At 32.6% G+C, this 12489-nt stretch overlaps 1 protein-coding gene across 1 annotated transcript; it reads right to left on the reverse strand.

The window, feature by feature from the left end:
- Positions 1–83: 83 nt before the first annotated feature.
- PDK1 (3'-phosphoinositide-dependent protein kinase 1) lies at positions 84–8951 on the reverse strand. The gene is made up of 11 exons (XM_028078957.2): positions 8311–8951; positions 7089–7269; positions 6873–6925; positions 2993–3094; positions 2810–2918; positions 2646–2724; positions 2230–2395; positions 1398–1532; positions 1146–1309; positions 645–867; positions 84–550 (listed from the first exon to the last, which is right to left on the reverse strand). The coding sequence occupies exons 1-11, from the start codon at positions 8488–8490 to the stop codon at positions 467–469; spliced, it is 1476 nt and encodes a 491-aa protein (XP_027934758.1). The 5' UTR covers positions 8491–8951; the 3' UTR covers positions 84–466.
- Positions 8952–12489: the final 3538 nt, after the last annotated feature.

Consider the following 12489-nt stretch of genomic DNA (forward strand, 5'->3'; position numbering starts at 1 on the left):
TAATATTCAGTACCTAAAACTACATAGAATTGCCAGATTACACCTATATTATTTACAGATTGCCAAGGGCCACATAATCCACGTGCTGAAGAAACAATAAATTGAGCAATTCAATGATTCACACAGTATGACAACCAAAATGATATCATCTTTCAACTGATAATATTAATATAAAATTAAAAAAAAAAAAAAGCGAATCTTTTCTTACAAAGTATTGGCTCCAACCTTTGACATAGCTACAATTAGAACTTCCACATTTTATCATCCCTTTGAAGCATGAAAGAGGATGGAAGAACTCATCACAAAATTAAGCTGTGTTGAGGAATTATAGCTAGAACCAGCTTCCAAAATCTTCAAATTTGTTTTCTCTTAATGAATAATTGATTGTTGGGCAGTCTACTGTTTTATCCCTTCTTGCTGAACAATAAGGATATCTAAAAGAATGTGTCTCAAAACCAGAATAAATTCACCGGTTTTGAAGTCCTTCAATTGCCTTTTTCCACTGCCATGCTCTTTGCTTAGCATCTTCAAACGACATTACCTTTTTAGGCTGCATCAACATTATTTATAAAGAAAAGTGTGAAGCTTGGAACACAAAATGTACTTGAATGAATACTTGAAATAACTGGTCAAGAAAAGCTTACTGTGCAAATCTTGAAATTTGATGCAGTAGTCACTTGGATGCTTAAATCATTTGGATTATCAGACCATATTATATTTCCCTTCACAATTAGCTTTGATGGGTCGACATAGATCAACTTTGGTTTGTTGGTGAGGATGAGCTGCACCTTCTTGCTTGTTAGTTTTTGTAATTTCTTCACCATAGAGATCATAAGAACAGATTCCCCAGGATCCAAAAACTGTTGCCTGTAATATGAGCATAAAATGACAGTTTGAAAAGCAAGGCAAACATCAACTTCAGGCACTGTACGCAAGAGCTTTTCTTTATTTTATTTTTCTAAACGTTAAATTTCTGCTTGGCTGGGAATAGAACATTTGAACCTTTTTAAGGTGGCATGATTTATAAAAGGGTTAATGATCTTCATAAAACCATTACTATTAAAGTGAACACATCATATCAACTACCCTTCACTAGAATATGATTAGAAGAAAAAACGCTCCAACCAGAAAAGGTTTCTACATACCATTTTGAATCAAAGGAATCAATTGAAGCTAGCCTAGTTATGTGACTAGACCCATCAGAAGATGTAGCACCATCAGGTAGTCTAAGGGAACCCGAGGAACCATCCCCAATGTGAGAAGGACTCCATGATGAATCATGAACATCATCAGCTGCAGGTGACTGAGTCTGCAGTTAAAGTTATGTTGGTGTTAGAAACTTCACGTTCATCAACAGATAAATAACATCTCAGAGAGCAAAGCAATGGTAATCACACCCCAGGTTCCGGAGCAAGTTTTGGAGGAATTTGTGCTCTCAAGTTATTCCAGTTAACCCCCTTGAAAAATGGGTGTGCTTTCAAAATAGCGTAACCATCAGGTCCAGCACCTGGTCTCCTGCTGGGTTCCAAATCCTGCATCATAATAACATTAATTTTAAATTAAAACTCCATAATTAAAAACCAATGGCATGCAACTTAAAGCATGCTAAAAAAGTTGTCATATTATCATATAATATACCATTAAATGTTAATTTTTAGTATTATAATTAACGTAATGTTTTTTCATGTTTTACGTGCTTATAAAATAGCATGTTCCTTTTCAATATTCATTCATAAATGTGCGCATCACCACACCCATTATGTGTTATCTAATAGTCTACAACTACACCTTCTTACTTCCTGTTATTATTATATTCTTTATTGAAAAGGGCACACCATGCACCAATTTGACCCATCACCCCACCCCCTCAGAGGCAGCATAGCCTTTCTTAAAGGCTATATTTGCAAGGTATCAGAAGTACCTTGGGATAAATGAATGTGAACAAAACTATGAAAAAGTTCTAAGCCTGACAACCAATAAAAATCAATGGGTCCTGGTAAGAGGAATGAAATTGGCCATTGCTACTACCAAATTAACAAAACTAAATGTAAAATTCGCCCATCTCAAAACACTGTCCTTCAAGAAGGCCAGAAATGAAACATCTTAATATGCATATAGAGTAGCTATCTAATTTACAAAAATAGAAAGGAGATGATTTTTTAAGCAATTAGAAACGTATAAAAATTATAGTGATGCTAAGATTTCTATTTGTACAGTTATAATACTAACCAACAGACGGTCAATGAGCTCTCTTGCTTCATCAGAAAAGTAATCTGGAAATCTAAGTTCCCTTGCTACAATTCTTTGAAAAATAAGCCATTCACTTGCGTCTTTAAAAGGGGAAGTTCCCGAAAGCATTTGGTATAATGTGCAGCCAAGTGCCCATAGGTCATTGCTGTTGTGATATATTGAGGGAAGAAAAACAAAAAACAAAAGTTATTAAATGGGAACCTGGTATGAAACATAAAGCAATAAAGAAACTCAGTGCATGAACAAACTTAACATGTTAGTTGTTTAAAATTTACAACTGAAGTGAAAAATGTACACGCATGAAAAACTGGCACAACCAATAATATTTTCTTGGATAAAAGTGAATGACTATCAATATAGAATTCATCTGCATTACTTGACAATTTAATGCCTACCCAAAAGTTGCTGGAGAGGAATTAAGAACCTCTGGAGGAACATAAGCAGCTGTTCCCACAAAAGTGCAGGCTTTGTCGTCTAGAAATTAAAAAAATATAAATAAATATAAATACAATATAAGAAAAACTTATAAAGAGCAGCATCCACATTGCTCCTATTTTACCAGACGCTGCATTTGGAAGGACAGTGATTTGACTATCCTGCATAGGCTTCACACTCCCAAAATCTGCTATTTTAATATGTCCGTCAGCTGTGAGTAACAAGTTCTCTGGCTGCAGTTGAAGAAATTCAATATTCAAATGGCCATATACAGCAATGATGCAGTATAATCATGCTACAGAACTACCTTAATATCACGGTGTATGACTCCCAAACTATGTATGTATTCAAGAGCATCGACAACTTCAGCTGCATAGAACCGTGCCTCATCCTCAGTTAGACGACCTTTCTGCACAGAGAAATAAGAAAGCTTGCTAGTAGATATCATGTAGTAACAAGCATGCAGAAAGGTACTAGCAGACAAATTAACAACGTCCGTATTCTAAATAGTACTATGAGTACAAATACTTTAGTAGGCATTGACACAGGTGATGAACAATTATAAAGAAAATATGGGCGTACATAGGTAATTTTGTTCAGAGGCAAGAGGGGACATTGGTTATTATTAGTAGAGCATGGGCGAATGCTAGTTTAGTACTGACATCGTTTTGGGAATCATTGTTCTAGTAAGTAGTGTGGATCCGTACTTTCAAACCAAATGTTCTAATGTGATTTATTGATAATACAATCAATCCCATTTTAATATTTTAGTGATACAAGTACTTGTATGAATAACTTATTTTGGAATAAGAAAATCTTATAATAAAAAATGCAGCAACTAAAGCTCTCGGCTGAAAAGCATTTTTTTCATGTTAAGATATTGTGCTAGAGATATAATATCTAAAGATTTGAAGAGATATTACTTCAACTTTCCTTCTCTTCTTTGTTTCCTTAGTTTCATTTAGTTTCCTTGCTTTTCTAATTACAACTTTAGGTATTGATTCAACCCTTATGTTCATAAAGAAGTGTATCAATCAATCATTTACTATTATACACGAAGGAATTATTTTTTTCCATCTCAAATTGGTAGCAAAACTGTTTGGTAAGCCATTTCTCAGATTCCAGTTAGGGATTCGGTCACTTAGGGTGCAGTGCCTTGAAGCCTTATATTCCTTTTCATTGTCCTTTTTTTGTGTGCTATCACAACAAATTTCAAGCCATCCATGTTTAACTCGTGATCTTTATTTTTTATCTTGGTGTTGTGATTGGCATTACATTTTTGGTTTCCCTTTTAGTGGCTATGACAGAAGACATTCTAAAGGAATTTACCACTTTTCTCCCAGAGAACATAATTGTCTTCAAATTAAGGCATCCCAACTGTATTCCTCTTTAGCAACTATTACTCATGCAGTAATCTTACTATATACCTATCTCACTTTGCATTTGTGGAGATAATGAATTTTTATTTTGGTACTTCTAATCATGTTAGTAATCTCTCTTATTTCCAACCTCTCACCTGAATCAACTCACATCACCTTCATTGATTGTTTTAGAGGAAAGATAGCTGGTATTGGTTCGGCTGTCTTTTCAAAAGTTATCTCTAAATTCCTTCTTAGTTGTACCAAGTTACCCCTTTCAATTTGATTTCAATCAATCAACTAACATGTTCTCTCGATTGTTCTGTAACATTTAAACAAGACTCTTTCTTCATACAAGAGTGGAAGATGAGACGGATGGTTGGAGCAATATCTAAAATATGGAGTCTCTATAACCTCCTTCATCCACTATGTTTTGTATATAGGTCATCCAAGTTTGAATGAGTTGAAGCAAGTGATCCATCTTTCAAATTCAAAGTCCTTGGAGTGAGTCATGTCAGCTTGGTAAAAATATTAGGGTATTCTTTCCAAGTAGCGTCAAGAATTCTGATAGTTAGGGTCCTAGTCACGTACCTTCTATTTTTGGATACAAATGTCACATTCATTGATAACCTAAAAAGATGTACATTCTTACTTTTTATGAAAGATCCAACAACAACAAAGCCTTATCCTACAAATCGAGATCAGGTACATGATCCAACAACAAGGTGTTCTAACTAAGACTGAACATAAACATTGTAAATGGTGTCTTTGTACGTGTCCTGTCCCTTGATGATACACCTTTCTTTGCATCTGTAGCTGTAACAGATTCCTCAATTCCACTTTGACTTATTCCTAACTTTGAGTTGCCTATCTCTACTCAGTTCTCCACAAATCCCAAGATGACCCTTAGTTGCAAACTTGAGGTCTCGAAGATCTTAAGATTTTTCCAATTTTTTTGTGACTCAACCCCTATTCTAACATTTTTCTACCGCTTAGGTCCAACCTAAACCTAGCCCTCCTAGTAAAATCCCTATCGACATTTGTGTAAACCATCAATTGTTAGTTCTCATCCTATTTAGAACTTTTTGTCATCAATTGTCTCATTCTATTTGCTACATCCTCTATTAGTACTCAAAAGACTGTCCAGGAAGCATTATCCCATTCTAGATGATGATCGGAAATGATGGAAGAGATGGCTACTTTGGAGTTCAATCCCATCCACTTGAAAAATCTACAATTGGTTGTTGGTGGGTGGGCCTTTGCTAATAAAATGAACCCAATGAACCCAGAGGGGTGGGTCAATTGAAAGCTTAAATGGTGACAAATGGATACACTCAAATGTATGGCTTTGTTAACTTGTCTCCAAATGTTAAATGGATGTCGATTCACTTATTCTTCTTGTCTCTAGATGCAACAAGTCATTGGCCTTTGGGGACCTTGATGGATCGGTAAATCAATTGAAAGCCCAAATGGTGACAAATAGGATGCACTCAACTTTATGGTTTGAACTACAATGATACCTTGTCACCAAATGCTAAAATGATGCCTATTCACTTATTATTGTCAACGGGTGCAATGAGTCATAGGCCTCTGTGTAGCTCAATATTAAAATTATATTTTACACGGTAGCTTAGAATAGATCTATAGAGAGCAACCACCTGGTTTAGTTGCTCAGGGCGGATGGACATTTGTTTTATAGGTTACAAAAATACTCGTATAGTCTAAAGCAATCACCTTAGGCTTGGTTAAGGAAGTTTAGAAAAAGTTTACATGGTTTGCAATGAATTCTCCAGATGCACATCTTTGAATAAACTAATTTATTGTGGTATAGTAGACGATATTGTCATTACATATGATGATCGAGATTAAGGACCTAAAGCAACACTTATTCAAGCACCTTTGAACCAATGATTAAGGCTATTACATTATTTTCTTGGAATTGAATTGGGCCAATCATAGGCAAGTATTGAATTTCTTCTAGAAAATATAACCTTAACATTTTTACAGAACCAAGGATGCTTGATTGTAAGTCCTTTAATACTCCTATGGATCCAAATGTGAAGCTTCTACCTAATTAAAGGGGGCCGTATCTTGACCCAGACTACAGAATTCTCAAGTTTAGCCAATGTTTTACATATTCACAGCTTCACACTTCTTAAAGAAGATTGAAGATATTAAACTGAAAAAGGATTGGCAATTCAAAGGAGAGATGAATGGTAAAAAATTGAAATAAATTAAAAGTACCCTCTGAAATAGATGACAAATGCAACCAGTGAAACAAAACTACAAAGGGAAAGGGGGGATTGACCATGAAACCACACTGCATGGTTATAGATCTCAATCTAAAGATAAGACATCTCATATTCCTAGAATTAAATATGGTTCATTTTAATGTTCAAAGGAATATTCTCTTGAATTAGAATGGGGATTGGTGAATCAGGTAAAATGGAGTAAACAGCAGATTTTAAGAAAAACTAAGATTAGTGTTATCTCAAGAAACTGAGAAGTGAAGTTTAAATTCCTTTGTATCAAAATGTTCACTTATGTGTATACAATGAATTAATGAAAAGCAAAGACTACTAGTTTATGCCAAATCTTAGAAAACCCCATGTTAAAAGAAATTATGGTTAACTTACTCTCTTTAGACAATCTTAAGAGCATAACAAACGTCATTGTTTTAATGCTTAATACTAAGACCTAATGTCGGACTAAGCTTGGGTCCAGCAGGACTAGCACCTTCAGCAGCACATGTTATGTAAGATTTTTACGAACAAATTATTAATACCCCAGCACAGGGAACATGTGCCTTGAAGTTTCACGTTAGCTTACCCTGGTTATTTGATCAAAAAGTTCTCCACCTTCGCAGGATTCAAGTGCCATGTCTTCACCGATGTAAAAGGAACAGAAGGGAAAAAAGATAACATCAAAATAATATAAACCAACTTAGCAAGCAAGGGAGTAAAAGGAAGAGCTGAGAAGATAACATAGACGAGAAAGCCACGGCAAAAGCAAGTGTTAAGATAAAATACACCCAGGAATACTTACATAGAGAAAATGAATCTTGAAATGTGAAATATAACCGCACAATGCCTGGATGATCCAATTGATCTAGCACAATGCGTTCCAATTTCACATAAGCTGTTTTGTTCTCCTTAGTAATAAACTTTTTATCCATGATCTTCAATGCATAGATAGTTCCTGTGTCCTTCTTCTTTGCCCTCACAACCTTTGATAAAAAATATATTAGGTGATAATTTACAAGGGAAAATAAATCCAATCAAACAACTGCTCACAGTATAACAGAAAAAAAAAAAAGTGTTCCAAAATGGCAGAAATTATAGATATTTCCATATTTTTTTGTGCACAGCCAACCAAAACAGTTGAATAAAGAAGAAACCAAATCACAAATCACGTAAGAGACGGTGTGTACAGGTAAAGGAGCTGGAAAGGCAGAAGCACCGGCAATTTATGATATCACAAGCAAATAGACAAAAGGAAACATATGTTTTCTTGTAAGATGTCACATACTGCTATTTGATATCAGCGTAGTTTAATAAGTACACACAACTACTGGCATAAGGCAACAAAATAACACACTCAAAGGGAGAATAATATAATGCTGTTTTCTGCACTAGTGGTTTCATGTGTAAACCCCACAAAATCAACCCAATCAATTCTTCAGTTCGCTTCATTTTCTACAGTCTATAATTTGTTTTACTTCCAGCTCAGTAACTCAAGATATTCTCCATAATCACTTCAGAGGTAATCGTCAGGAATCATTTGTTTGAAAAAATAAAAAAAAACTTGATTTCCAAATCTGAAGCTTTGAATTTAGTTCACAATACCTTAAGAGCCATCGACAAACAAAACAACGCACAGCTTAGAAAACGTTCAGTTTTTTCCTATTCTGTAAAATGAAGTGAGCGTCTTCAGAGAGAAAAGGAACGTGTGTGGGTACAAGCAGCCTTCATAAAAACATAAATGTCATAGCATAAAAAAGAATCCCCCAGCGAACCAAAATTCCCAAAGGAAGATGATACACCAAATAGTGCTTCATAATAATAGATAGCAACAACGATGACAATATTGCCCAATGATCTCTGCAGCTTAATAAGAATCAATGATTATCCTAGGAAACCAACATGTATGATCTAACAGAACTAAAAGGGGACATCATTTAGAGGATTCATATATTATCCATCAAAACATTGCACACACAAAGGGAAAAAAAGAAAGTAAAACAACATCAGAAGTCCGGGTATGAGACCTTAGAATAAGAGCCAACACCATAGATCTTGCCCAATTCAAAGTCCTGGATAGTGTAATTCTCCTGAGGAGCCCTAAAAGCAAAGCTCTTGGATCTCGGCACATTGCCTCCACCATTGGAAGATGAGGAATTCCCCTGAATCTTCAGCTTCGAATCAAAATCCTTCTCCATTTCCAACATTGCTCGGTCAGCACCACCAGCAAGGAGAAGAAAAAAACCAAGAGAAGCTCCACCCTACGTTGGCATGGTGGCTTTCTCTCTCAAGAAAAAAGCAGTTATTTTTGTGTTTCCAGAGGCCTGGGGAGGCGAGCCCGGAACGGTCAAAGAGAGAGGCGAAGCCCCGGAGACCCTTTTGCGAGAAAAGGAAAAGGGCGAAGGGAATTGTGCAAATGGATGGGAAAGGTGTGAGCTTTGAGGTCTGGGGTTGGTTGATTGAATCCGAAATTGAAAACCCTAGAGAGAGGGGTGGCACATCACATGGGGAAGGAATGATGATGGAGATCGTTCATTTTCTCATGCCTTCTTTCTCTCTCTCTTTGTGGCTATTATGCCTAAATCAGGAACAATGCAAACACCTGTCATAGCATGGATGGGAAGAGAAGGTAAAGAAAAGGAGGGTGTGGTGTTTTGGAGTGTTTGCATAAATAATGCATATCATTACAAGCTTTTGTGCAATTTCATGCTTTTCTGTCACTGTCCTGTTTCCAAATTCATTAGTCCAATGGACACACACATCCTCTCTTACTTCCAACAATTTTTTTTATTCCTTTCTTTGACCCTTTTGACTGCACCTCTTACGCATTTATTCAAATCTTATTAATCAATCAAAAATACAAACCTTTATTATAAATAATCTATCAAATCTTTTCATAGTATTGTAAAAATGATGAATTTTGTACATGAGAACAAAAAAAATCATAAATAAGAGGGAAAAATAAACTGCTTTTATCTGGCTTCATTGAAGAGAAATGGGAAAAGAGACGTGTCATCTTATTTAATTTGTAAGAAAATAGGAATAATAAATAAAAAAGAGATATTTGAAATAATTTTAATGAGACTAAGGATAATAGTCATGTTTCACTGTTCTTATGTTGCACTTTTAAATGATCATTTAAGACAGTAGCAGAGATCCTGTCAGTTTTGTACGAAGCAATTCCGAGTTATTAAAAAATAATTCCTTACTTTTTATATTATTAATAGATTTCGGTGTTAGATTAAACCTGTCTTAATTCATCTAGTAAATGAGTTAATTCAATTTTATCAATCTTTGAATAAGTATTAAAAATGTGTACTTAACCCGGATCGACATTTTTTCATTCTTTTATTTAATTATATATTTAAATTTCAAAAAATAATATACATGTATATTGTAACTATGAGAATTTTTATTTGATTTTTTAATAACTTATTCATAAAAAAATATGAGAAAATTTTCAAAAGTCAATAATTATGTGCATATTTAAAATTCATTCCCTTTTTCTTTTAGTGTGATTTTCTTTTCTTCATTCTAGAAAATTTATCCTTCTCTCCTTTTTTTTAAGTAAAAGTTATTAGAGTAAACTTGGAAAAAAAACATATAACATTAATGAAACACGAGCTCAACTACATAAGACTTAACATTACTTTCAACCCACAACCTTAAGGTATAATGAGGTATAGTGGATATTTATTATTATATAGTGTTATACTTTCTCATTTTTAGTCAATGTGTAACTTAGACTCACACTTGGATTCTTCACAATTTTTATAATTGATTTGATTTCTTGGTGTATATAATTTTTTTAGTTTGCATGGGATTCTTGGTTTCCTAGGTGAATCTTTATCTAAATGTCACCATGAAATTTTGAAATTCCAAACAGATCATGCTAGAGTTGGCTGCATTATAGGACAATCTTAGGTGGTGTGGTGGTGCTCAAGAAGAACAATTATTTAAGGTGAGGGAAGTTAAGCAATTAAAAGTTTTGTTTGTAAAATTGATTTGAATGACTGAAAATTTCTTTTATGATGTGAAAATAATATAGAGTTATTGATGATGGTACACAAACATGACTAAATATAAGATTATTTGTGAAAATAATATAGAGTTATTGATGATGGTACACAAACATGACTAAATATAAGATTATTTATGTCTCAATGTTGTTGTTTTGCCAATCCAAATCAACCAAACTAGACTTACACAATTATACATATTATAAAAACACAACAAACTCACAACTCTGAGGTCAATCCTAAGGTTGAGTTGTCCTTAATTATTACACAATAATTGCTAAGACAAATATATAACCAACATAAGAAAAACGTATAAATCCAATTGCCACATTTCACTTGAGGTTCAAATCGACCTAATATCAAAATGTAATGTTTAATAAAATAACACATGAATATATTATTAATAAAAGGTTAAACTATAAATAGAGTTTATATTCTTATTGTACAAGAACTTTGTTGTGTTATTAAGGATTGTAATACGAATTAGTTCACACATAAATTGTTATAGTGTTTGCACATATAAAACATTACTTATCTGTAATTATTTTATTGTTACAATAACATTTTTTTATTGTTATAATAACGATATTATTTATCTGTTACATTATATTATTTATCTCAATATATATTAATTTCTTCTTAATTACAATATATATATATATATATATATATATATATATATATATATATATATATATATATATATATATATATATATCAACGAGATAAAATAAAGTTTTCAACATATTAGGTTCACTCGTCAAGACACTTATAAAGGTATACTCGATGAATGAGCTTTAACTCACCCAACCTTTAGTTTCTTCTAAGCTCATTGGATTTTAATAAATTTATTTTCACCCATTGAAGGAACCTAGTTGCTCGGTGATTAGGTAACATAATAAAATTCACATAAATTCATCAAACAAAACTATATTTGCCTAGCAACCCAACCACTATAAATTTTAAAATTTATTTTGTACTAGTTTGCTTAACAAGTATGCATAATTTCAGAAATTGAATATATATATATATATATATATATATATATATATATATATTATTGTCAATTTGTGAGTCGCACTTCTTTCTTATGTTACATTTACAACCATTTGGTTAAAAAAATGTCTTTAAATAATTGACCAAGATAATATATATCACAATCATTTTAAACTCATTTAACCCAAAACTATTTAATACATATTTTTCATTCAAAATCTACAGCTTATCCATATATCATTCCAAAACAACTTAACAATTCCAATCAAACTTATTCAGATTCAACTCATTAAAGAAACATATTATAATTCTTTCCAAAATTAGTTCATTCAATAATAAAAAATCCTAGTAAAAAAACAAACTATTTTTTCTTACCTAGACTAGGTTTTTTCAACTATGCTCTAAAGACTCTTACTCTCCCAAGATGTTTTATTTATATAATGAAACTCGGATTTAATGAACTAGACACATCCTAATAAATATTCACTCCAAAATATATATTCATTTAAAACTCTTTTGAGTCACATGCGACCATAAATATAACACATGCAAGAGTAAACCCTAAAGTGATCCAATAAAATGGAGAAATATAAACTTACTTTAATAGTAAATTTGATCATATATGATTGTTGTACTCTAAGTAAAAACTCTTATGATAGTTTTTTGTCTTTAAGTCAAAAGTTTTAAAGAAATATAAATAGAGAAAAAAAATTATAAAGAAATGATAATTTTTATAAAATGAAACTTAATTACTTAATTTTCCTATTTATAATTTGATGTTTTATAATGAAATAATTATTTTCTGTATCTCATACACATATGTCGATTTAAAGTGGTATTAATATTTAACTTTTATAATAAAACAATCATTTTCTACGTCGTTATACACATATATCTATAAAAAGTAGTATTAATATTTAAATTGGATTATAAAAGTGATACTAGTAATTACATTTTAATATGGTTGTTACAATACGTTTGAATTTACTTCAATAAAACTCTTAATTCCTCTTGGGGCCGACATGGTAGGCTTTTCTCAGTTTAGTATGTTTTGAGAAAAAAAAAAAAAAAAAAACTCTATCAGGAATTGGAATATAAGTCTTTCTCTGTTTGTCATCATCTTTTGATATTTTTACTCCATTCACAAGGGAAACCAGTTCAAAAGTACTCCTTTAATTTGCTTTTTAAGTG

This window comes from Vigna unguiculata, chromosome 7 (assembly GCF_037176805.1).
Source record: "Vigna unguiculata cultivar grain cowpea cultivar isolate G323 ecotype 2 chromosome 7, ASM3717680v1, whole genome shotgun sequence".
NCBI classification, from domain to species: domain Eukaryota; kingdom Viridiplantae; phylum Streptophyta; class Magnoliopsida; order Fabales; family Fabaceae; genus Vigna; species Vigna unguiculata.

Coding starts and splice junctions, on each gene's coding strand:
- PDK1 (XM_028078957.2), bottom strand. CDS start 8,490: ATGTTGGAAATGGAGAAGGATTTTGATTCGAAGCTGAAGATTCAGGGG. Junction 7,270..8,310: donor GTGTTGGCTCTTATTCTAAG/GTCTCATACCCG, acceptor TTTTTATCAAAG/GTTGTGAGGGCAAAGAAGAA. Junction 2,919..2,992: donor TCATACACCGTGATATTAAG/GTAGTTCTGTAG, acceptor CTTCAACTGCAG/CCAGAGAACTTGTTACTCAC.